This window comes from Chanodichthys erythropterus, chromosome 10 (genome assembly GCF_024489055.1).
Source record: "Chanodichthys erythropterus isolate Z2021 chromosome 10, ASM2448905v1, whole genome shotgun sequence".
Classification (NCBI taxonomy): domain Eukaryota; kingdom Metazoa; phylum Chordata; class Actinopteri; order Cypriniformes; family Xenocyprididae; genus Chanodichthys; species Chanodichthys erythropterus.
In genome coordinates this window covers 56,618,344-56,642,995 of record NC_090230.1, presented here as the reverse complement: position 1 = coordinate 56,642,995, position 24,652 = coordinate 56,618,344, and the positions used below count along the sequence as shown (strand labels likewise).

Genomic DNA, 24,652 nt, shown 5'->3' with positions numbered 1-24,652 from the left:
AAAATCATGTATACATCACATGATCAAAGAATCTAGACTTACCCCCCCCCCCCCCAAAAAAAAATGCTTAACACAGTAAAACTAACAATCATATGATAAGCTTAGATCATTACAAACCAATCACCAGAACAGTATAACCAATTACAGTGAAGAAGACTTGAGTGGCATTGATTTTTACTGTAAGATATAAATGTACATGCATCTTTCTGTTCAGGGAGACTGTCCTGGTTGTTGTGACCAGTGAGCTTCCGGCTGTGAATAAAACTTAAAACTTAAAAATTCCTGCAAAGAGCAACTTTTCAGTCATGTCTGGTATATGTTACACAGCTGCAGAATAGAAGTACTAAAGATTCTATGTTCAGAGGACCACAGCAGGGACAGTGATAGAAAGACTACAGACCTGCACATGGGGCAAGGCTGTAATACTCTAAGTTAATATTAATGATCCTATATCAGACCAGCGTACACATGAGAAGGGAGGTAAGGCTGTATATATACTAAAGACCTGGTGCTCATGTATGGTTTGAGGTAGTGATAGTAGTTTCTTGACGGGACACCATCGCCATACTTTGGGAGGGAAATTACCTTGAAGTACTGCATTGTAAGAATTTGGGAAGGGAATTGTAGTATAATATTTTATTATATTATATTGACAACTGAAAGTTGTTTGAATTATCCATGCTGAAGAAGTCAGATTAGTAGGTTGTATTCGCATTGACAGTCGCCATGACAGTCCCCATCATAAGGCGGTGGGCTGTTAGCATAAGGTCCAGGCTCATGGTGTGAAGAATATTGAGCAGGAACATTGATTGGTCTGGATACTTGGGCATCTCGCTAGAGCTCTTCAATCCGAGCGTTGAGTTTGGCCACCCGAGCCGTCAGGAATTTGACATCCCAGGTGGTGGTGTTAAGCTGGAGCACCCTGGTGGGTGTGTGCTGTCCGAACCTGGTCCATGCCCGCTGAATCCATATTGGCCAGATTGTTCTCTCAAGGATCAAGATGAGTTTCAGTTGTGGGCACAACAAAATCTGTTTATAGATAATTAGCACACAAATGAGCAAAAGCAGTCAACAGAAAATATTTAAATCCAGCAGAGGGCGTTGGGCAACTCAATTCCCAGGCGGCTCTCAGGAGAACGGGAGTAACAGATAATGGGATAGGACTGAGATGCCCAGCTGGGTGGGGCAACAAGTCACGCAAAGAGATTGATGGTAAGCGAGGAATGAAGGGCTGGGGTGAGAGAAGCCGGTCCAGAGCAGTGGAAAGCAAGCCAGGGTAGGAGCAAGAGTCTTGATAGCGAGAGAGTGGAAAAAAACAAAACTAAAAGAAAACAAAACTGGCACTGGAGCCTAGAAACAAGACACAACGGGCCTCATTTATAAAGCGTGCATACTCACAAATTTGATCTTAGAGTGTGTGTACACTAAAATCTGCTGCAAAGTTAATATTTATAAAAACAGGTCTTTGACATGGAAAAGTGCTTACCGTCATGTCAGGGTCTGAGCAGACGTACACACTTTTCCTTGTGGCAGAGTCAGAGTACTGCAGGTATTTGGAAATCTATAAACAGCAGCAATAATAATTATAGTAATAATAATAATTATAATTATCCTAATAATAGTTATTGTCCCTAATAATACTGCCCTACAAAGCAAAAAGGCAGTAACTGCATTTTTGGTCAAAAATTAGTTATTGTCATTTTCATGACATTCAAGGCATCCTTTGTTATGTGACAAAACATCTGAAATGTGTGTCGTTTTGGAGAAAAATGGTAGTTGTTTGTACAGTAGCTGCAAAAAGCCCTAGTGAAACAAAGCATGAGTACAGTAACATCCATTACTGTATTCTTGTTATGTTTTACCTAGCAAAAAATAACCGTGTTGCTGCGCAGTGAAGTTACTGTTTCCATGGTGAACACACACAGCTGATTTCGCGGTATCCTCGTGAGTCGCGGGACGGTTTTTACATTTGCGATTTGACCCTTCTAACTTCACACACATTTTGTTTGAGATGGCACAAAGCTGAGGAAAGAAAATGGTCGAACTGGCGTTGAAAAGAAAAACCCGGAGAATGGTAAGTAACAGTGACAGATTAAACATTAAGAGGCTAGGCTATCACAATATAAGCACTTGTCAGCTGCCAGGGCGGGACTTCCTCTCAGAGGTCCATTCAGATAGCATTATGCTAATTAACAGGCGATGTTTTAAATAACTTTGCTTACCTGCCCCTGATCCTCCCTGCTCCTAGCTGTAACTTTATCCTCTGTAACTTCACATCATCGCCGATGCCATGTCATCATTTTGTTGATCATGTCACAAAGTTATAATCCAACCAGCGGTGGAAAAATATTCAATAACTGCTGTTATTCCCTGCCTGCGAGCAATGTTGTGGAGGATGAGGAGTAATAACCATATGAAATGTGGTGTTCATGTTCACCAGTTAATTTGATTTCTATTATTATTACCATTATTTTATATATATATATATATATATATATATATATATATATATATATATATATATATATATATATATATATATATATATATATATATATATATATATATATAATCTGTAATCTATATACAATTTATTATTAAATGTATGTTTACTAATTTGAAATATCTGTCCCATGTATTCATTTAATTCAGTACTTTGTGTTTATAAACCTATTGAAACAGATACTGCACCATATAAAATCAACTTGTTTATCTTATTTATCATCCTAAGAGTTTAAAAAGCCTTAGAAACACTTAGACACAATTATTTTGTTTTGCTCTGTTGAATTGGAGTTTAACTTGCCTATATTGCTCCAAAGAAAAGTTGTTTTGGAGTGCTTTAACATTAATGTGATTTGTAGGTATAGCAAATACTACATTACAGATACAGAAACACCCCCAGACACACATTAATCTAAAACTCACAAATAATAATGTGGTCCTAAAATAAATGGTCCCCATTTGGACCTTGATACAGCTTAGCAATGTGAAACTTTAAGTAGCCGTTTCAGCACCAGAACAGCTTCCGGGTGGAAAATATTGACCTAAAATCATCAAATTAGTTTGGGTTTGGTTTATCCATATTCAGGAAAACAAATGGTTCCAATTATTTCAAATACAGTGTATCTAAGACACCCATAGCCCAAGTTGTGGCAAAATAGTTTTTGGAGAATCTGTAGTTACTGCCTTTTTTCTTGGTATGGTGTCACGTTTTTGGTAAGTAATACAAAGCAATAATACAGTAACTGCAAAATAGGGGTAAAATATCAAATTAAATATGAGGATTGATATGTACAAAGAATAAGCTAATATAAAGTAACATAACAGCAACATGTCCAATAATCTACCTACAACTACTTAGGCTGGATGACAGGAAAACTTTTAAGTAATTTTTCTCAGTTCTGCACTCTGCGTAGTTACTGCCTTTTTGCTTTGTAGGGCAGAATAGTTATTCATCCTGACAGAAAGGCCTAAATCTACTTTAATTGAATTAGAATAGATAAATGTCTGTCACCAATTATTATTATTTTTACATGTGCAAATATCAGCATGGGCAACAGAACATGAGTTTTCACATTATGGACCTGCAGCGCTTCTGTGGAAGGAGAAAAACAATAAAATAATATATTAAATTAAAATTCAAATGGAATAAAATTATTATGCTCACATGAAATACATTTCACTTCAATAATTAACACATTAACAAAACAAAAGAAAAACAAACTGCAAAAATTGTAGGCTACACTGAGTGACGCGCTCCACAACTTAAAGGAAACCAAGCTGAAAGTGCATCCTGTTTTTTTCTTTCTTTTCTTTTCTTTTTTTTTCTTTTATTTCTTTTCTTTTCTTTTTACAAATTAAAGCACACTATTTAGTTTTTATTGTGAGTGTACACAAATAAAAATAAACCAGCAGTTTTTTTTTTCTCAATACAGTTTTGTAACCATGCAGCAAACGTTTTAAAAATAGCTTTACAAATCAATCAATTAAGAATACCTTAGGCTACTTGTTAAAAAGAAAACATACAGCCTGCATGGTTTTTCAAAACTCTGTTAGCATAATTTCACAGCATTCACTGCAAATAAATGCTTTTCTTACTTAGAGTTGTTGTCTTGTTTCAAGTCCAAATATCTAAAAATTCTTAAATAAAGAAGCTTCTAGACAAGTAAAAAAACATATTGTCTTGTTTTCAGAAAAAAAATAAAACAAAATTGAGTGAGTTTTTTTCCTCAAAACGTATTTCAAACCGAAAACAAGATTGCTTACCTCATTGGTAGATTATTTTGGTTGTTGAAAAACTCACTCAATTTTGACTTATTTTTTTCTGAAAACAAGACAATATATTTTTTACTTGTCTAGAAAATGCTTCTTGGTTTAAGAATGTTTACATATTTGGACTGGAAACCAGGCAAAAAATCTAAGTAAGAAAAGCGAAGTTAAATGATGTAGCATGTATAGCACAAACCTCTACTTCCGTCAACAGGACCCTGATTTCGGCCTCACTATTCTTTTTCTTGCCCCTCGCCATTCTCAAGTAAAGAATTTGGACGTTGAATGGTGCTCTTTTATATGCTAATGATATTAATTAGGGGGTGTTTACAAGGTGGAGATATGAAACCATTCATCTGTGCACAATTTCAATATTATTTGCGATTTATAGATTTCACATCTGAAAGAGAGGCGTACGCATGTTTTTTTTTTTTTGGTGTGTGTACGTTTTTTTTTGTTGTTTTTTTCGGAATCACACATACACACATTTGAGAAATGATCAAACATAGGATGGTTTCTGGGCAACATTTTATAAATGAGGCCCAACATGATTGGCACAAGACAGAGTAACTAATGAAGACAGTATGGAACTAATGAGGAAGGCTAACCAATGACAGGTGAGAGCAGTGAATGATAATGATTAGCAGAATAACAAGAGAGCGGGGTGAATGCCACAATGATAGGGGAGTACATGGCGAACTGTCAAAACAAAACCATGTGCACCAAGACAATGAGACAGGCAAACCACAAACACAAGAGACAACAAAAACTGGGGTGATTAAACTGACCATATGTCACAAGCTGGGGAGAAATCACTTTTTTGTTTTGAACGTACCAGGTCAGTGTAGAAAGCTAAAACGGTAAACATTTTAGCCCATTTAGCCCAACTGTTAGCAGATATTAAAATTTGGCATTTAAAGTCTAACCTCCAGTTCTCATTGAAGAACATAGAAATTCCAAGTTGTTACATCTGCTTCCACATGAGATCACGTGAGGTGCTCCCTCTGGCATGATAATGGCCATAAAATCTTGTATTGTAAGATGTGCCACAATTTTTGAATGAGCATATTTGAAATGTGGTAGAAGATGATCTGTAAAGATTCCCCTTGTGTGCATGATGCAACCAGATTTCATAAAAGTTTAGGATTTCAAAATTCCTGTAGTCTGAGCCCGGCTTACTGGGGCTTTTTGCAGTTTTAGAAGAAAGTCGGTTTGAAATGATATGAGACTGAGGAAATGATTCAAATTTTCCTTTTGTGGAGAACTATTACTTTAATTTGCAAATGTGCACAAACAGAAATTGCAGCCTATAGAAAAAATACAAAGAAAGAAGTAACATAAGCCACTTATATAAATTACTCCAGTGTGTTATATGATTTTATGGACGTGAGTGTTTTGCAGAAATCCAGCATAGTTTAATTGAACAGACTGTCCTCCAAAAAAAAAAAAAAAAAAAAAAAAAAAACGATCCTAAAGGTCGTTTTTCAAGCACCTTATTATGACCTATATTTACATTTTAAAGTCATGCACACTCTAGCTGGTGTAAAAATAATGACAGTGTCGTGCTATGTCTGTCATCAAGAAATGACATATATGACTGTTGTTACCAATCAAAATGCGTGTTCATTTAAATGCAATGTGTGGACTTTTTACACCATTTGTCCTATTTCCATTTAGCAAAAAAAAAAAAAAAAACCCTACCCTTTGTGATTTATAGTGCATATACATTTTATGAGCACATGCTGTAACAGTCATGGCCTGTCACAAGGTTTATTGTATTTGTGGTTGCTATGTTCTTCCTGGACTCTAGGGGGAGAGGGAGCATACTCATTTTGGTATATAACAGGAAACAGTAGAGTAAATGGTAGGGTCTGTTTGGTGCCTCATGGTTGTTTGCTACCTGTTCACTACCTGTTTGCCTAATCCTGTTTGAGAAACTGTTTGTTTCCTGCTCAAACGTAAGTTTAATGTTTGTATCAGTGTGATGAACTTGCATGGAATGTATTTAGTTTAATTGGTATGTTGTTTTCCTTTTATAGAGGATTTTTGCTGTGATGTAACTTTTGCGAATCAACTATGATTACCTCTACATGTTTACTTGCACACCGTGTTGCTGAAGCCACCTTTGGTTCAAGTGTGAGATACTGAAATTGACCAGCCATTCAAGCATAGGACAACAAATGACCTCGTCAACTTCTTCGTCATCTGTAACTATATTCAACAAAAGATAACACTGCTTTCCTTCAATTCATGAACTGTTTAAGTTCTCAAACATCTGTGCTGGACAATTTGATTTCCTATATGCATATACACTTGCCTTTGATGAAATTGTTGAACTGTATACGCATGTATAGTTTAGAAACCAGGCAGTATATTGGGTATTGTGAATATTGAATGAGAAACATTTTTTGAATACATGCTAAATGAAACTGCACTCTTGTTTGTACAAGACTTTATTTATTAATAGACCTTTCTTGCACAAAAGACGATTCCCCCTTAACTCTTGTAGCTTGACCTGTGCAAAGTAACTGGGATGGTTATATTTTGGGATCTTCCCTGGGATCGAATCCACAATCACATGATCACATGATTGCATATTGTTATTGCAATGCTCTGCCAATTGAGCTACACGAAACCTGAAATATGATGCAGATAAAAGGTTGATGGGGCGCAACTTTACTAAACACTCTTATGAGTTGTATTTCAGGAAAGTGACAAACAACCTATATAAGCATACTGGTTGGAGAACATGTTGTAATTCAATATTTCATCAATGCCATCATCTGTAATCATCTTAAACCTCATCTTCCACATGTGCATTTCAGTCAAAGGAAAACATTTATCATGAGACCTTATCCCTGACTCTGTAATAGTCCGAAGGGTGGCTTATAGTAGATAAGTGGTTCTCAGCTGGTGGTTTGTGACCCAAAATTGGGTCACAGGTTAGTTCTGTTCATTAATATTTTATCTATTGGTGAATTGGTTACTAATTTTTACGAATTTGTACATTCTCATTGTCATTTAATACTCATTCATACAATTTGCTTATGCCCCACTGACAGGTTTAGGGATGGACTTTCATGTGTTTTTTTTTTTCCCTAGAAATCACGAAAAGCACATTGTACGAATTCATACAAAGTCCACACCTTGTAAAATAGTTATGTTTTCTCATGAAATTGAGTTGTGTCCAATAGGATTTGCAGATGGCTGGGGAAAATAATGTTAAATGCTACGCTGTCTTTCTGCAAATTCATTTGTCACTTGTTAAAAGTGAGGTAACATGGCCAACATCATGAAATCATGAACAAAACAGGTGTCAGGTAAAATAAATAGACTCTAAAATATAGGTTTCAAGGACTATTTTGTAAACAATTTTGGTATTGTGTTGGGTCACCAATTGAGGTCCAGTGTAAAACCAGTTGAGAAATGCTCCACATTCAATGACGGACATGAACAAAAAGACTGACAGGCTCTACTCATTGTGAAATGGTCACATTTAATGAACAACTTCTCATTTTATATACATCTATAAAAAGAACCCAGATACAGGTTACAAGAATCTAAAGCTAATACATACATTATTAAATAATAAACTTTTTCTCATGTTAAAGATACATATCATAGTTTACAAAATATGATCAAGGAGAATTAAGCAATTATGGTTTGAAAAAACAAAACAAAACAAAACAAAAAACAAAGCAAAAATGCAAACAACGAACAAATAAACAAACAAACAAACAAAAAATCTAAGGTTCTAAAATTATATTTTATCAATAATAACCAAAAGCAAAGTGAAACAATTTTCCTTGAAAAAGGTAGTATTAAACTGTGATACTGACTAGAAAAGTCTGCAAAAACAGATGGTGAAAGGCAAATAGTCGAAGAATGAAAATATGTTTCCAAATGGTGCTTAATCTTCAGATGGTCTGACACGACATGTTGTTCTTCCTGTTACAAAAGGTAGTCCAGAACAGTCCAAACCAATTTGTTATTTACAGTTCCAACTTCTCTGTCTTCGTGGGCCAGAAAAAAATTATGAAAGAAAAAGAGAAAAACAAAAGGAATACAACAGATATTAAAATTATGGCCTTCAAAATAAAAGTGTTACTCCTCAGTCTTTGAAGCTTGTGAAGATTTTGTACTGCCAGTTCCAATTCCTTACAGACACAGGTTTGGGGAAGCTAGGGATCATGGGAAAAAAGAAAAACAGTCCAAGTCTTTGGCATGATGAGTTAGCTGTATGTCGTGGAAATCAATGTTACACAAAATGAGCTTTTGCTGTCCTCAGAACAGTTTGAAAGACCGAAGTGGATTGAAAAATCTTTTGTGACAAACAAAAATGAGGTGAATGAATTTTGTTTGTTTGTTTTGTTTGTGTTCTTGTTGTGCGGCCAGGCAGGTGAGTCTCGTCCCCAAATCTTTTGCTCCCCTGGGGTTCAGTTCCTGTGTCTGTGTCTGGTTTTCCATCAGCTGTCATTGCCAGAGATGTTGAAATGCTTTATTGTTATTTTGTCTTCCTTTTGTAATTGTCAGCATTTATTAATCTTTCTAGGTCTTTTTTCTTTCGTGAGAAAAAGAACTTGAATTAAATTATCAATGCACGATATCTATTAACATGTGCAAAATAGAAATAGAAGACTCCTCCTTTTTCCACAGGAATGAAGCTTACACATCTGAAAACAAAGAAAAGAAAATATATGTTAGATTTGTGCTAAAGTATTTATGGAATTTACCGAATTGTGTAATGCATTTATTGCATTCTTTCAGTGCCAAGTGCCAAAATAGCCTTAGAAAGAAAATATATACTTTTTATGGTCTCACGTGATATTTCTCAGCTATCATATGATGACAATATATGAGACAACAAAATCATACAGGGTCATTGAATTTTAGGGACATTCTAACTGCATTCTATAGGCAACATAATGCAGTAAGCTGTTACCCTGCTTCATGTTTGTCATCAATCAATTTTATGAAATGTAAGATGACGTAGGTCTGTGGCGGGTGCCAATATATATATATATATATATATATATATATATATATATATATATATATACACCTTTCAAGAACATATCCATGTTTATATTTCACTCCATATATATATATATATGGAGTGAAATATAAACATGGATATGTTCTTGAAAGGTGTAAGGGCTGTTAGATTAATTCATCGTGACAGTGATCTTAAAAAAAAAACAATATAGAACTCCTTAACTGAATTTAACATCATTCCCCTACTGAGCATTTCAATGCAGCGGTCAGCCTACTACAGCATAAATTACCAACACAGTATTGCAAATGAGAACAAACAGGGGCCAATGAGAGCAATATCCAAATAGCTCCCACTTCATGCCAGTGGGAAGCTGTAATTGGTGAGCAGCCACCCGTGATGTTGCCTTTAATTTTGTCTTAGCTTATTACAGACTGACCAATTAAATCTTGCTCAGAACGGCTCAGTGTGGAGGTATAGAGCGAAGGTATTTCTGCGTGTTCGTGGCCGTCTCGGGAGGGCGAACACATCCTACCCCCGAGGTGCTATCATACACTTCCTCCTGCCTTCCAGCTCCATGCATGAGCTTGCTTTAATTAGAGATAGGCTCGTTATGCTGTGTTGCTGAGTTTGAGATAACAGGCATGCTGTAAACATATGGCCCGGGTGCTAATGAATCTCCAGCTTGTTACTCTGCTATCTCCTCCTGCTTTCTGACTCCTGCAGGGGATCGATGAGGTTTATGTGGCTGTAAGCACCAGTAACTGGGACCGTCCCTCAGTTTCTCAGAGGTTTTTAGTGGATTGTGTCGGTCTAATGAGCCGATGGTCTCTAGTCGGCTGTCCTGCATTGTAACTGCTGTCAACAATTTCTACAGTTTTTCCGGATGGAAGAGGGCTGACCGCACTGCAATTGTGTTGAAGATTGTCTATTTCACATAATTACAAGAAGGCCCAATAGTCTTTGTTTTGAAAGTGGAACTCCTTCAGTAGTCTGCCAATACCTAGTCAATTAATCTGAGTACGTATGACTGCAGAGAGTGATACAAAATCATATTCTGCAAAGACTGTGGCCACATGAAAGAAGCCTGAGTGGACTTAAGACCACCACCTTCAAGATTCAAACCTGGACCAATACCAGATCCATTTAGACCTAATCAATACCAGACCCCCTAAGACCGAGATTAATTCCTGACCCATGAGACCTAGAACAATACCAGACACCTTCAATACCACACCCCCAGTTACCCAGACCAGACCTCCTAAGACCCAGATAAACAGCAGAACCACTAAAGGTGAAAGTATACTTCCTGTTCCTGCTTGCAAACTAATAATTTTCATCATCAGTACAGTCCGCGGACAACACTGCATGTGTGAGTGATCTATCTTTGCTCATGGTCAAAGAAGTCTATTTTAAAAGGCTTGTGCGCTCAACTGTGTGCAAGATAGGATGTAATGCGGAAAACTGTATACCACCTCAAGACCCAGACCAGAACCCTCCCTCCACCCCCAAACCAATACCAGCCAACTATACAATACTGTACAACAGCGGTGTAGTCGGGGCCATACGCATTTTTGCCCAGGGCTGTTTGCGTATTACGACTTCTAAGGATCAATATTTGTGTATACTCACTTGTTTGTTTGCTTCGAAAGTCCATAATTTATTGTCATTTTAGCTTCCCCTGTAACTGTGTGTCCAATGCTGTTGTGTAAAAACATTATTGTAATTGGTGCATTAGCACTTCTATCATTCTACCTATCATAGGCCTACTCTGAATCTTGTCACGCTCCAAAAGTGTGAACGATTTCCACAAGCCATTCCTATCGTGGCACTGATGATAAAATGTGTGTTCTATTTGAATTCTATTGAGAGTTAAACACTTTAAAATGCTATAGAGAAAGTCAAACATGACCTAAACTGATGAACAAAATGAACATCTTGCACCAACATTATTTAGAAAGCTTTTTAAACTATTCATGACCCACCCTTAATAGAATTGATCACATTTGATTGTATTAATTGTGATATGGCTATCTTGTAGTATTTATAATCTATTAAGGGAACATAATTTCAGATTTACTGTGTATTACAGCTGTGACATGTTGTAGCTTTTGATTCTATAGGCTATGTGTAGGTTGCTATTTTTCATAACAAATGCTGTGATAAAAAAAGGAAAATGTTATAGTTTGACTTCTTATGGCACATTGAAGTAGAAAATTCTGTCAAACTGATAAGCTTACAGGTGCTGAAATAAACATCATATAGGCCTAAACTATGATGCAATTTCTGCAATTAGTATATCACAGTTTAATATTTTCATCGTCATTAAAATTATGAAAGTAAGCAGTAGTCTCATGCAGACACAGGCATGTAGCATAGGTTTCGTTTAGTTTAGCAAATGATGGAAAGAAGGAGAGGTTTAACAAGCGAGTGCTGAGGGAAATTATATGAATTAAAGTATAAATTCTATGAATGTATCTCTGAAGGGAACTGACTGACTTGAGAAAAGTTTTGATGGCATTTTCTTTTCATCTTCCCTCCATGTAACCATCTTTGTTTACTGAGGTTACCAGGGAAATGGCTGTTCCATAAGCTCCACCTACTGACAGAGAGTGGATTTAAATTTTAATTTAGCTTGGCTGCTGTTTTTGTTTGTTTGCGAAACTCAGACCACATTTTATGCGCTGTTGTAAAATTTTGCCTAAAACTTTTTACCAAAACTACACCCTTGAACAATTGGCTTAGGGCAGTAATGTTGAAGCATAATATGTATGTATAATAACTTATATTAAGTTTTTTTTTTTTTTTTTTACCACCCACCTGAATAAGATGGAACATTAATTTCAGATGTATCACTTTTCACAGTGAATTTAATTCCAAAGCAGCATGTTTAAATAATAGTCATACTATAAAGCAGTCAAAAATAATCTTAATAGTAATAGTACACCACTTCTTTTTTTAGAACTACACCACTGCTGTACAAAGACCCAGATCAATACCAGATCAACTAAGATCCAGAACTAGGTCAAAACCATGACCCTCAAGACCGCATCCAGACTAAGACCTTGGGAAAAAGTTTCAAAGTCAATTTTAATTAACTGAATCAAGAAATGGTAATTTATTGCAGCATTAATTTCTAATATAAAGAGACTTTGTAAAGTGGTTGAATAGGCTGAATTCTCCATAATATTGAAGATACAGCACCAACTAATGGTGATGTTAACCATCACCGTTAGTACCTTGGAAATAGACTGTGGTACTGTTTGAGATCAAGCAATGTTCAGCCAATTTTCTAGACATTTCAAACGAAATCCATGTGATCAAGAAATTCACATGAGGGCAAATTATTTCCCCACACAGATTTCACTAGTGGTTCTAGTGGATTCACCATGCTGACCAACACAAAGCTGCTTGGTTTAAAAGTGGCTTCTGTGTGAGCTGTGAACTCCATCTCTGATAATGAGGGAACATGACACAGCTTTTGGTACTCACTGAGTTACAATATCTCTTTAATAAAATATGTGCATAGGCTCCAACTATTAGTTAGCTATTGGTGTCTCAAGTGTATTGTCATTATGTATAGTACATAATTAGGAAAAGTGTAGTCCAGCTGCATGAGCTGCAACTGGTAAGCCTCTTATGATTTATAAATGCTCGCACATTATGTTCGCTCATTGTTCATACTCAGGCATTGTTCAATTGTTTCATTGAAAGCTTGCGATCCTTTCTCACATTATAACAGGGAATGAGATGTTCCTTCTGTAAATAGCATTGCAATGATATCACATACCACATGATGGACAGCAGGACGCAGGCCAGGAGCAGGTGGGTTGACCAGAGAAGGGTGGAGCAGGCCGCTGTGGGTTTACCCACTCGTGGTGCGGCTGAAGGCGGACCAGGGGTGGTTTCTGCCAGGGAAGAAGAAAATTGTCACTTTTTTAACAGGAAAGGGTGTGTATGTCCTTGGTTCAAGTACTATATACTCTATGGTTGAATGACTACCTATTAATTTATTAATTTATTCAAAGGTACAATAAAAATGCAAATCAGACATATGACTTTAAATGTTTTAAATTTATTATTATATGTCTTTACTTTTTTATGTTTTTGTTGGCTATAAAGTTAAAAAAAAAAGTACAAACAACAACAACACCCTGTAGACCAGGGTTGTGGAGCGTTGATCCTGCAGGGTCATTGTCCTGCAGAGGTTAGCTCCAACCCTAATTAAACACACCTGAAGCTAATCAAGGTCTTCAGGATTACTAAAGTTAATGGCAGGTGAGTGTTTTTTCAGGGTTGGAGCTAAACTCTGCAGGACAACGGCCCTCCAGGATCAACGTTCCCCACCCCTGCTGTAGACCCTCATGACTATGTGTCAGGGTCAAAATGTCTCTAAAAATCTGACCATTTTATGGCTAGGCAAGGTTAGTTTAGGTTAATGTCATGAGGTTCAGACTAATATGTTGGAAAACAATGGATGGGTGGACAGGTCCTGGCCCACTAACTGGACCAGATTTTAAACCATGATTCAAAAGCCTGGTTACATGAGACATTCAACATTATAAATGTAACTCACAATCGAGTTAGAACAATGTTTTCAGTTAACTAAACAACTGCTCTACTACCGCTTGAATGTGTTCATGTTGTGCAATTGTAAATGTCGCAAATGTAAGTAGATATTAGTTACTGTTTCAGTATCACTCGTTTATTGTATTATTTGTGCAGTGTGACGATGCATGAAATGACTCCCCAGAAAACATCTCAGATAAAGTTGAAAGAACTGTCTTGCACAATGACTCTCATCTTAAATTAAGCAAATGAAACACTAAAATAACATGAGGCAAAGGAGGAATTATTACAAGGACGTTTTCCTGTTTTACCCAGGAGAAAAGAAAGAAAGCTTTTAGATGGAGTGTTTTGACGCATGGCTCACAAAACTAGAATGCATTTCTGCTGACTTTTTGATTCTTTCCTCCGTTCCAAGTATAGTGTATAGAAACTCAATACCGTCTGCTGGATCAAACCGAGCAGGGCAGCTGTCACTAGATATTAGCTCTAATAACAGTCATCAAGTTGTCAGTGCTATTTATAAAGCAAAATGTACATAGGCTATCACACGGGTTTTAAAGACAAGATTCTCTTTGTCCACCCCAAAATGAATGTTGTATCAGTACTCTTAAATCCCAAACATGGACAAACAAACAATGGGACACAGTGAAACTACTTTTGCTTGCAGGCCATGAGATTAGACATGTTTACTTAGGGTTGCCCGATATCTTTTTCGGCCAATGACACAAGTGTAAGGAAGTGGAGAGAGAGTTTGAAACCACAACTACACAAAAGCGTATTGTAAGACTTTATGCTGATCAGCATTTCCTGCTGACTAGGATGTTTAACACTCTGACATTTTTTTGATTACATAAAAAAGGCAAACAACTTTTTTGGGGTGTGGTAGAGTGTCTTGCTTTAATTTATCATCTCCTTTGACATGATTTTGTGCTATAGTAGTAGCTACACTCTGCATTGTTGTCTTCTTTTTTTTTTTTTCAGTTTCAACACTCTAACATGGCAATTCATGACTGTTTTACATTTTGACAAATTGGCGGACAATTCATGTGAATTTGTATGATCTTATTCGGATGTATTTATACAATCTGCTTACACCCTAGTCATGGGTATGCTTAGGGGTGGACCTTCATGCTTACCATTTTTCTAATGATTAGATTTTTCTAATGATTTTTTATACGATTCACATCATACAGATCATATATGAAATTTGCACCTTGTAACAGTTCTGTTCTCCTGTCAGATTGTCAGTTTTATTACGGGTGGCAACCAGTGTTAAGGTGCAATACCACAACCTACTATGTTGTAGAGTCAAACTAGCACTGGATTATTTTTGATATTGTATGTCGTATCAGTGGTGGGTGAAGTACACAAATCATGTACTTGAGAAAAAGGTACAGTTACCTTGATAAAATATTACTCGACTAAGTACTACTTTTCAGTTTTACTTGCAAGTAAAACTACTATATTTAATGTACTTGCGTATTAAAAGTACTGATCGGTGTACTTCATTCTACAATAAGGAAGAAAACATGGACTTTATAATGAAGTGGCATTCCAAATCAATTTGCTTCTACCATACAATGAATTTCAGCGTTGAACAGTATTTTCAGAGGGGGAAAAAAAGAAGTCATGATTGTATCCATCATGAATTGATTGGACGGTCAAAAGTAGCAAGAATCCAAGCAGAATCCAAACCTTTTCAGTGGATTGTAAAGGGCATCTCCCGGTTTTTAAAAAGCTTTTTGACTGAAATATGGAGGCTGAAGGCCAAGTAACAAGTAAAGTAACTCTCAATGTAACCCATTTTGTTTTCTTTTGGATAACTTGGACTGAACAATTGAGCACAATTTGAAAGGGAACATGTGTTGAGAAATTAAGTAGGGTCTATTTTGAGTTCATACTGACAGTACGACATCACTGTTCAAGGGGTTTTTACTGTTGCCAGTAAGTTACTGTAATCAAGTATTTACAGTACTATAACCATATTTCAGTTTTATAGTAACAACTTGGTACTGTAATTATGTAATACAGTGCAATCACTTTTATTTGTCCTAAATATACATTTTTATCATTTTGATGCAAAATTTATTTTTATTCTACATAAGTACTACTGAAATACAATTCATACAGACACAAGTATTATAAAATATCAATATTTTTATTTAAAAAATTGCAAATATAACACAAAATAAACAGTCTGCCAATGCCAGGACAGTGCATCTTCACCATTTCTCGTCTTACGACTTTTTACGGTGCCTTATGTTGTATCCTCTGGATTTATCTTCACAAAGAAATCTTTAGGCAACAGAAAATGAATGGGAAAAAATGAAAGCAGCCAAACATTTAAAGGTTTAGTTCACCCGAAAATGAAATTTGTCATTTATTACTCACCCTCATGTCGTTCCACAACCGTAAGACCTTCGTTAATCTTCAGAACGCAAATTAAGATATTTTTATTGAAATCAGATGGCTCCGTGAGGCCTGCATAGGGAGCAATGACAGTTCCTCTCTCAAGATCCATAAAGGTACGAAAAAAACGACTTATATAGTGATGGCCAATTTCAAAACACTGCTTCAGGAAGCTTCGGAGCATTATGAATCAGCGTGTCGAATCAGTGGTTCGGAGCGCCAAAGTCACGTGATTTCAGCAGTTTGGAGGTTTGACGCGCCATACGAATCATATTCGACACAGAAGAATCATAACACTCCAAAGCTTCCTGAAGCAGTGTTTTGAAATCAGCCATCACTATAAGTCATTATTTAGTTTTTTTGGCACACCAAAAATATTCTCGTTGCTTTATAATATTAATATTGAACCACTGTACTCACATGAACTGATTTAAATATGTTTTTAGTACATTAATGGATCTTGAGATCTTGGGATCTTGTCATTGCTGGCTATGCAGGCCTCACTGAGCCATCAGATTTCAACAAAAATATCTTAATTTGTGTTCCGAAGCTGAACGAAGGACTTATGGGTGTGGAACGGCATGAGGATGAGTAATAAATGACATTATTTTCATTTTTTGGTGAACTAACCCTTTAAGTCGTCTGCAAAACCCACGTGATGATCCAAAATGTATGCCACCTTTGCACCATCCACTTCGTAACAGAGAAAAATATGTTCACTGAAAAAGAAGTAGAAATTACACACTTTTAAAAGGCATACACCATATGAAATACACAAACTTCTCAAAATTATAGGTCAGTCTTGTCTTACCAAGAATTATGCAGCATCACTCTCGTGGCTGGCATTCTCATGTTTTTCTTGATGCTTTAAAACAAAAACTGCAGTAAATATTAAATTCCATGAATACTATAACAAACTAATGCTAAAACTAGAAAGGTTACTAGCTAACATGCAATCACTGCGTTAGTGCAGTTTACCGTGGTAAAGTTTGTCACCGCCATGTTGAAGAGTATATGTTCAAGGTGCCATCGAACATTTTTTTACAAGATGTAATATAAGTCTAAGGTGTCCCCTGAATGTGTCTATGAAGTTGCAGCTCAAAATACCCCATAGATTTTTTTTAAATGATTATTTTTTTAACTGCCTATTTTGAGGCATAATTAAAAATGCGCCGATTCAGGCTGCTGCCCCTTTAATTGCTTGCGCTCTCCGCTCCCTCCTGAGCTCTTGACTCTATCATTGTATAAACAAAGTTCACACAGCTAATATAACCCTCAAAATGGATCTTTACAAAGTGTTCATCATGGCGCATGTCTAATAGCATAAGTACAGTGTTTATTTGGATGTTTACATTTGATTCTGAATAAGTTTGATAGTGCTCCGTGGCTAACGGCTAATGCTACACTGTTGGAGAGATTTATAAAGAATAAAGTTGTGTTTATGAATTATACAGACCGCAAGTGTTTAAAAATGAAAATAGCGACGGCTCTTGTCTCCGTGAATACAGTAAGACACGATGGTAACTTTAACCACATTTAACAGTACATTAGCAACATGCTAACGAAACATTTAGAAAGACAATTTACAAATATCACTAAAAAAAATCATGTTACCATGGATCATGTCAGTTATTATTGCTCCATCTGCCATTTTTCGCTGTTGTTCTTGCTTGCTTACCTAGTCTGATGATTCAGCTGTGCACAGATCCAGACGTTAATACTGGCTGCCCTTGTGTAATGCCTCGATCATGGGCTGGCATATGCAAATATTGGGGGCGTACACCCCGACTGTTACGTAATGGAGTTGAGACTCACTGTATGTCATTTCCATGTACTGAACTCTTGTTATTCAACTATGCCGAGGTAAATTCAATTTCCAATTCGATGGCACCTTTAACATAAGTTAAACTGGGGTGCACAAACAAACCTGACAACACACACAGAAAAATGTTTACCTTGCTTACTGGTCTCTCTCTACGTGGGATCACAGTCCTCATGAGCTGCATTTGTAAACCTCACAGATGTTCCGTAAAGTCTTCCACTCCCAAGTTCTCCTGCATCAGGTAAAACCTGTGGCGCTGCCACGCTGGTTCCGTGACCGTCTCTACCCCGGACGCAAATGGCGCGATCAAATAGAAGACAGAACCCATTATATTCAGCGATATTGCCTATAGATTCAGTGGTGCGACTCAGTTCCCAGACAGTATACCGATGCCCCGTTTTATTCCTGACGTTCAGTGTTCCGAGTCCAAGCGCTCGCGCCATTTCTGACACGAAGGACATAGCATTGTAAACATGCATGTAAGGCAAGTTCTGTCGAACCAAATGTATAAAAAAAAAAAAAGAAAAAAAAAAAAACATGACACAATTGCGCCACAGAGGTTGTTTTTTACAGCGATTTTAAAAAATACAGTAAATCTCTGTATGTGGTGTTTGGCATCACAGAAAATTCCCATGATGCAAAGGGAATCAGAGTTATGTACTGTAAAGAGAATTAATAGTATAATACTTGCCAATGTATAGTAAATTGTAGAACTGTAGAACTGTAGAAATTAGGGACATGTGTGTCCCTCAAAGGGTTTTGCTGGTGTCCAATTAAATATGGCATCTACTTTATAATTTTCATTCGTAAACTTAACAGAACACGATGTTAATTCATCATTAACCTCAGAGTGCATCAACTATTCATTTCTTGTTAAACCTCTCTGACAGCAGAGGGCAGCATGACTTTGAAATGCAGGGCTATAGACACTGTCTCCTCATTATCAGTCACTATTATTGTTTTATGAGAGGACAGAGATCACAGAGGCAGACGGAACTGCCATTACAGTGAATAGGAGAGTAGGCACACGGTTGACAGCTCATGCGTACCTGGGATAACGTCGCTCTCAGTGGTGGAGGTTATGGGTTTGGGTTCCTCCATCCAGGGGGTGGCGTGTACCGCCACGCTCCAGTCGCTCCAAGTGCCGATCTCCATGTCCTTGGCCGCTAGTTGGATGATGTACTCTTTTCCTGCGTAAGCATCGGTAATGATGTGGGAGGTGCTGTCAGAGAGCTCCACCTGTCAATCAATAACAAGAGAGACAATCAGGGATATGGAACTTATGGGAATGATGCGTGCTGTTGAGATGATTACAAACAAGATGTATGCGATGAAGAACGTTTCATTAGAGGTGTTCGAAGTAAAAGGGTTGATCAACAGAGGTGTGTGGAAGTCTACCGCACCACACAAACAGAGGACCACCTGTGGTCTGAGGGTAATGAGGTTGAGAGGGTCACTTGACCACAACAGAGGAGGGGGCACAAAGAGGCTGGGAATTCCCGTGCATGTCTTGGCCGCTTTGAGGAGGGGGAAATTTGACTAATGCACTGCAGCTGAGGCCTGAGGAGGGACATGAGTGATAGTAGAAATGGCCCAGCGTCTATGATTCATCCCGCGCATCCATCACTGGCCTGTCTTGCACTGCTAAAGCTCCAGTCTGGAGCTCGAAATCACGTGTGGTGCTCAGTCGCAGTTGCTCAATCTGTGCTTTTCTCACTCTTTATCTGTCACACTGCAGGACTAGGGAGATTTCACTTTCAATCTACGAGTTGGAATTTGAATTAAATTGACCTTGACCCACAAAATGTTGAATTGGAATAACAGGAAGATAAATCTTTAAATTGATTAAAGTTTAATACAGTCACACAACAGAAAGAACGATGCACAATGATGTAGGCCTACATTTTCTCACCTTATAATACAATGTTTGAATATATGTATTACACAAAAATGAAAAAATATACAAATGTGTAGTGAGTTAGTTCAAATACCATCTGCAGCAGTTTTTACAATTCTGCACCTGTTTGCTACTTCCATTTAAAATCAAATCAAATTAAGGAATTCAATTAAAATGTAACAGTCTCAGTTCAATTCTGAGTTCAATCAATTTGGTACACAAAACTCACACACATGCTTGGCTGAGAGGAAAAACATTGGGACAGGAGAATGACTTCACTCACAAAGCAAGATCCTACTGCAGTATACAAAGTGCAGAGCATATTTTCTGAAGAATTTACTATTACTTCATTGCCTCCCAGGTCTCCTAAGTGAAGCTGTACAACACAGAGAAAGAGTGAGCAGGAAAATTGGAGTGTGTTTGCTTCGAGACTCAGAGAATATCTCATCTGCACCTGAGCTGCTCAGAACAAAGACCAAAGGAGATTTTTTCTTCACTGAATTTTCACTAGCACCGTCTGCAAGTCTTTCCATCGAGTGTGCTCAGACAAACACAGCCTGTGTGGATGTTAGTCTTTGCATTTACATTTTAATTGAACTTTATCTTTCATAATTGGAAAAGAGAGCATTGCTCATTTCCCCGGTGCTCCTGAAAACCCACAAAACAAAAGCGGCATGCTTTTAATTTCAGACTAAACCACGTTCTCTGTGCTTTCCCCCACTGTGGCCACTGAGCACCTGGCCTGTTAAGTGTTTGATTCGATTATTATCAAATTGCAGTGTTTCATCCATCTATTGTACTATATTTAGAGTTGAAATAGACCGAAATGGCCTTGAATTGTAAATGTGTGCTTTTCATTCCCAAATTCCCATTCACCTCAACAGCCAGTTTTCCACCATCGGGTCAATCCGTTTTCATTGCTAAACCGTTCCATTCCGTGCTGATCCGGCCCAGCCGGTATGGATATGGTTTCATTTTCCACTGTGGGGCTGATAACGGAGCTCTTTGGAATGTAATACAAATACGCCAGTCGTTGCCTTGTTAATGCAAGAGTTTACAGAAGGTATGAGATGTAAATAGTGACTGCGTTATGGAGGATGATCAAATATTTATTTTATTAACTTGTTTACTTCGCTCAAATAGCGAGCTTAGCCAGCTACAGAGAAAATGGTAGCCAGGAAACAGAAAAGTGACCAATCCTGAATGGTGACGTCATTACATGCATTCTACCAGCATGGTTCAGCACGGTTAGCCAGCCATGTTGAGAATTGTGGGCCAAGAACAGTTTATAATCGTACAAAGTTTGTAATCGTGCCGTGCCAAACCAAGCTCTAGTGAAAATATAAAAATATATATATATATATTACCGTTCTTAGAACCATGTGGGTTGATGGTGGAAAAGTGGCTAACAACAATTTCTCTGCAGGCATGACTACTTTTGAATGGGCACCATTGGAGAAATAACCAGCTAAACCCTCAACCGATGGCACGTGTTTGATTAACAATGGCAGACGGAGAGTGTCTCTGAAATGTGTCAGGAAACAATTATTTTTGCACTTTAGTTACAAACTACATACATGTGTTGATTTTATTTGCAAGGCTGCTTTAAAACTTTAAGTTAAAGGGATAGTTCATCCAAAAATGAAAATTTGATGTTTATCTGCTTACCCCCAGGGCATCCAAGATGTAGGTGACTTTGTTTCTTCAGTAGAACACAAATGATGATTTTTAACTCTAACCGTTGCCGTTTCTCAGTCTTATAATGCGAGTGAATGGTAACACAATTTATAAGAGTCAAAAAATATTAATAGACAATACCGGCTCATGGCGGCGCACTGATGTCCTAAGACACGAAGCAATCGGTTTGTGCAAGAAACCGAACATTATTTATACCATTTTTTACCTCTAATACACCACTGTGTCCAACTGCGTTCAGCATTCGCTTAGTGAGGTCTGATCGCGCTCTGACAACGGCAGTGATGTCTCGCACGTATACTTCAATGAGTGCTAGACATTACTTCCGTTGTCAGAGCGCGATCAGACCTCACTAAGCGAATTGTGTTACCATTGACACGCATTATAAGACTGACAGACGGCAACGGTTGGATTTAAAAATCATCATTTGTGTTCTACTGAAGAAACAAAGTCACCTACATTTTGGATACCCTGGGGGTAAGCAGATAAACATCATATTTTCATTTTTGGGTGAACTATCCCTTTAAAGCTTTAAAACTTTAAGTCGACGAATAAATCAAATCAAAGATTTCTTTTAGCCATTCAGAAAAAGGTCAATGCCCATTTACACAAACACACAAACACAAACCATTTCACAATTGCTACTCTTTTGTCAAAGCTGTCAACTCCAGAACTAGAAGTGGGAGTCGAAATGTCCTTTGTAACCTCTGTACTTTTAGGACATACTATAAATCCACAAATAAAACACTACCATCAGTTACAAATAACACGTTTTTGGAAATCTCTGCCTAAAATCAAACTTTAAAGCCTAAAAAAAATCTTAAAAGCTTAATCTCAAAAGCTTCCTGGATCAGGTAACATTTCACAGAGAGAGAGAGAGAGAGAGAGAGAGAGAGAGAGAGAGAGAGAGGGAGGAAGACAGATATAAAGAATAGAGACAGACAAGACATCTGATGTCTGAGACATACTATTAGAGAGAGCTATTTATATAGCCATATCATTATGTACCAAACACGCTCTGACCCTCATACATGGCTATGACTCGACAATCCCAGGCGCCTCACTGCATTCTGGGACTCGTTCAGTGCGGCCAAAGCTCATAAATAAGAGTAGGTGTAAGTTGTGTCATCAGAACAGCGAGGAGAGGATTTCTCTCCAACATTGTGTATTGCAATCAGTGAAACAATGAAACAGCTGCACACAATATCACTGGGTACTTATGAGACAAGATAAAAGCTATATTTCCATGTAAATCTGAGCTTTTGTCCCAACCAGCCTTTTGATTTCTATTTATCCAAAATCCACATGTAACTGTATATTAAACATTAAAGTCAAATGTTGACATCAAAATTGACCCTATTTACTTTCATAATACATGTTCCTGGTCTTAATGTGAGTTATTTTTCGGTGCATGTTATTCCAAAGACAAACAACTGAACTAATTCAACCCCTGCTTTTTTCCTCATTTAATATACCGTTTCTATATTGGTTGTAAAATCCATATCATGTTGACTTAGTTTAAACACGTTCCTATTGGCTGAGGTTTCTGTGTAGACTTTTTGCTTCCAATGTTCTAAAACTAATAAACCTAAAACTGAAATAAAAATTAATTAAGCTATATATAAAAGTATTACAGAAAAAAATAAAAATGACAAAAAGCACATAACAAACAGACTAAAACTTAAACCAAAATAAAAATGAAAATACTACATATAGCATCACATACTTTAAAGGTGCTAAAGAGGATGTTTTGTTTTACACATTTTTTGTTTACATTTTTGCAATATTACTTGAAACTGTCTTTACTAACTGATAAAAGACTATTTATTAGGTGCACTGAAAGGAATAATATTAATATACATCATCTGTGCACAAGGTAGGGCCTTAAAAACATCAGCCAATGATTGCGTAAACGATTGGCACTCTGGCTTGTCAATCACTGCCATGACGTTCCTTGTGCGAGACGTGCACGGCTGCACGCTCTAGTAACTTTCCACACTCCACAGGCGCCGCATGCAATGTTTTTGTCAGGAGACAGGAGTAACAACTGCAGATTATGAGTTACCTGCGGTAGGGCTGGGCGATATATCGAATGCTTTTGTCACGCGCATTTCGTCAGTAAAGCCGGTTCCCTGATTACCGCTAAATCGCCATCACCTGCTTTCAAATGGAGCGGCATTTAATAGACAGAGCCGTAGTTCACTGATAAGCCACGCAATATCACGTTCATTATCGAAGATGTATCGCCTTTGATAATGAACGCGATATTGCGTGGTTTGTCGGTGAACTACGGCTCTGTCTATTAAATGGCGCTCCATTTGAAAGCAGGTGATGGCGAAATAACACATTTATAATACATTATATGTTTAACGGTTTCACAGAAAAAGTTACTGTTTAGAATAATCATCACTTACATATATAGGATATTATAGATACTTATTATATAAATATTAGATACTTATGGGGCTTTTACACAACACTGTTTTCAACTAAAACAGTGGCCCCTGTTTTGGGGTGCCTGTTAATGGGGCCTAAAAATGTAAACTTTTGAAAACAGATTTCAAAGAACAAGTTTTTGAAAAACCATATACCATTTATCATCTCCATGTTAACTACAAAAACGTGGATTAGTGAAAATGGTGACGTCAAGCGCATGTGTATTACATGTTAAGTATAGATGACATCGGTACAAAGTGACATCGCCAACCACTGGCCTGGCATAAATAATACAGCATTTTAAGTTGTTTTCGCCAATCCCTGTGAACAGGAATCATTTTGACAGCATTGTCATCTGTATGCAAAAAAACATAGTTACATAGTTTTAGTACATCGTTGTCATGTAAACGTGCCCTTACACTATTATTATAAGCAACAGTACACATATTGTGTATTCAGCATATTTTGAGCCTTTTTTCAGCTAAGCCAATGCAACTAAGCGGACATGTTTCGGTATAAAGCTCTCATAAGCAATTCCAACTAAAATAAAGAAAATAACTTG

The 24,652-nt window shown here is 37.2% G+C and overlaps 1 protein-coding gene across 2 annotated transcripts in view; it reads right to left on the bottom strand.

Annotated features, from left to right (window-relative positions):
- Nucleotides 1-7,782: 7,782 nt before the first annotated feature.
- Nucleotides 7,783-24,652, bottom strand: part of cntfr (ciliary neurotrophic factor receptor) — a 196,495-nt gene continuing 179,625 nt past the window's right edge. Inside the window, exons 7-9 of one of the 2 annotated variants that reach the window (XM_067395701.1) lie at nt 19,112-19,301; nt 13,053-13,170; nt 7,783-8,942 (exon numbers count right to left, since the gene is read on the bottom strand). In XM_067395701.1, the coding sequence (XP_067251802.1) occupies nt 8,942; nt 13,053-13,170; nt 19,112-19,301 (309 nt within the window). In that variant the 3' untranslated portion in view covers nt 7,783-8,941. Of the gene's footprint in view, nt 8,943-13,052; nt 13,171-18,210; nt 18,345-19,111; nt 19,302-24,652 lie in introns of those variants that run through there. The other variant, XM_067395702.1, reaches the window with a different exon arrangement.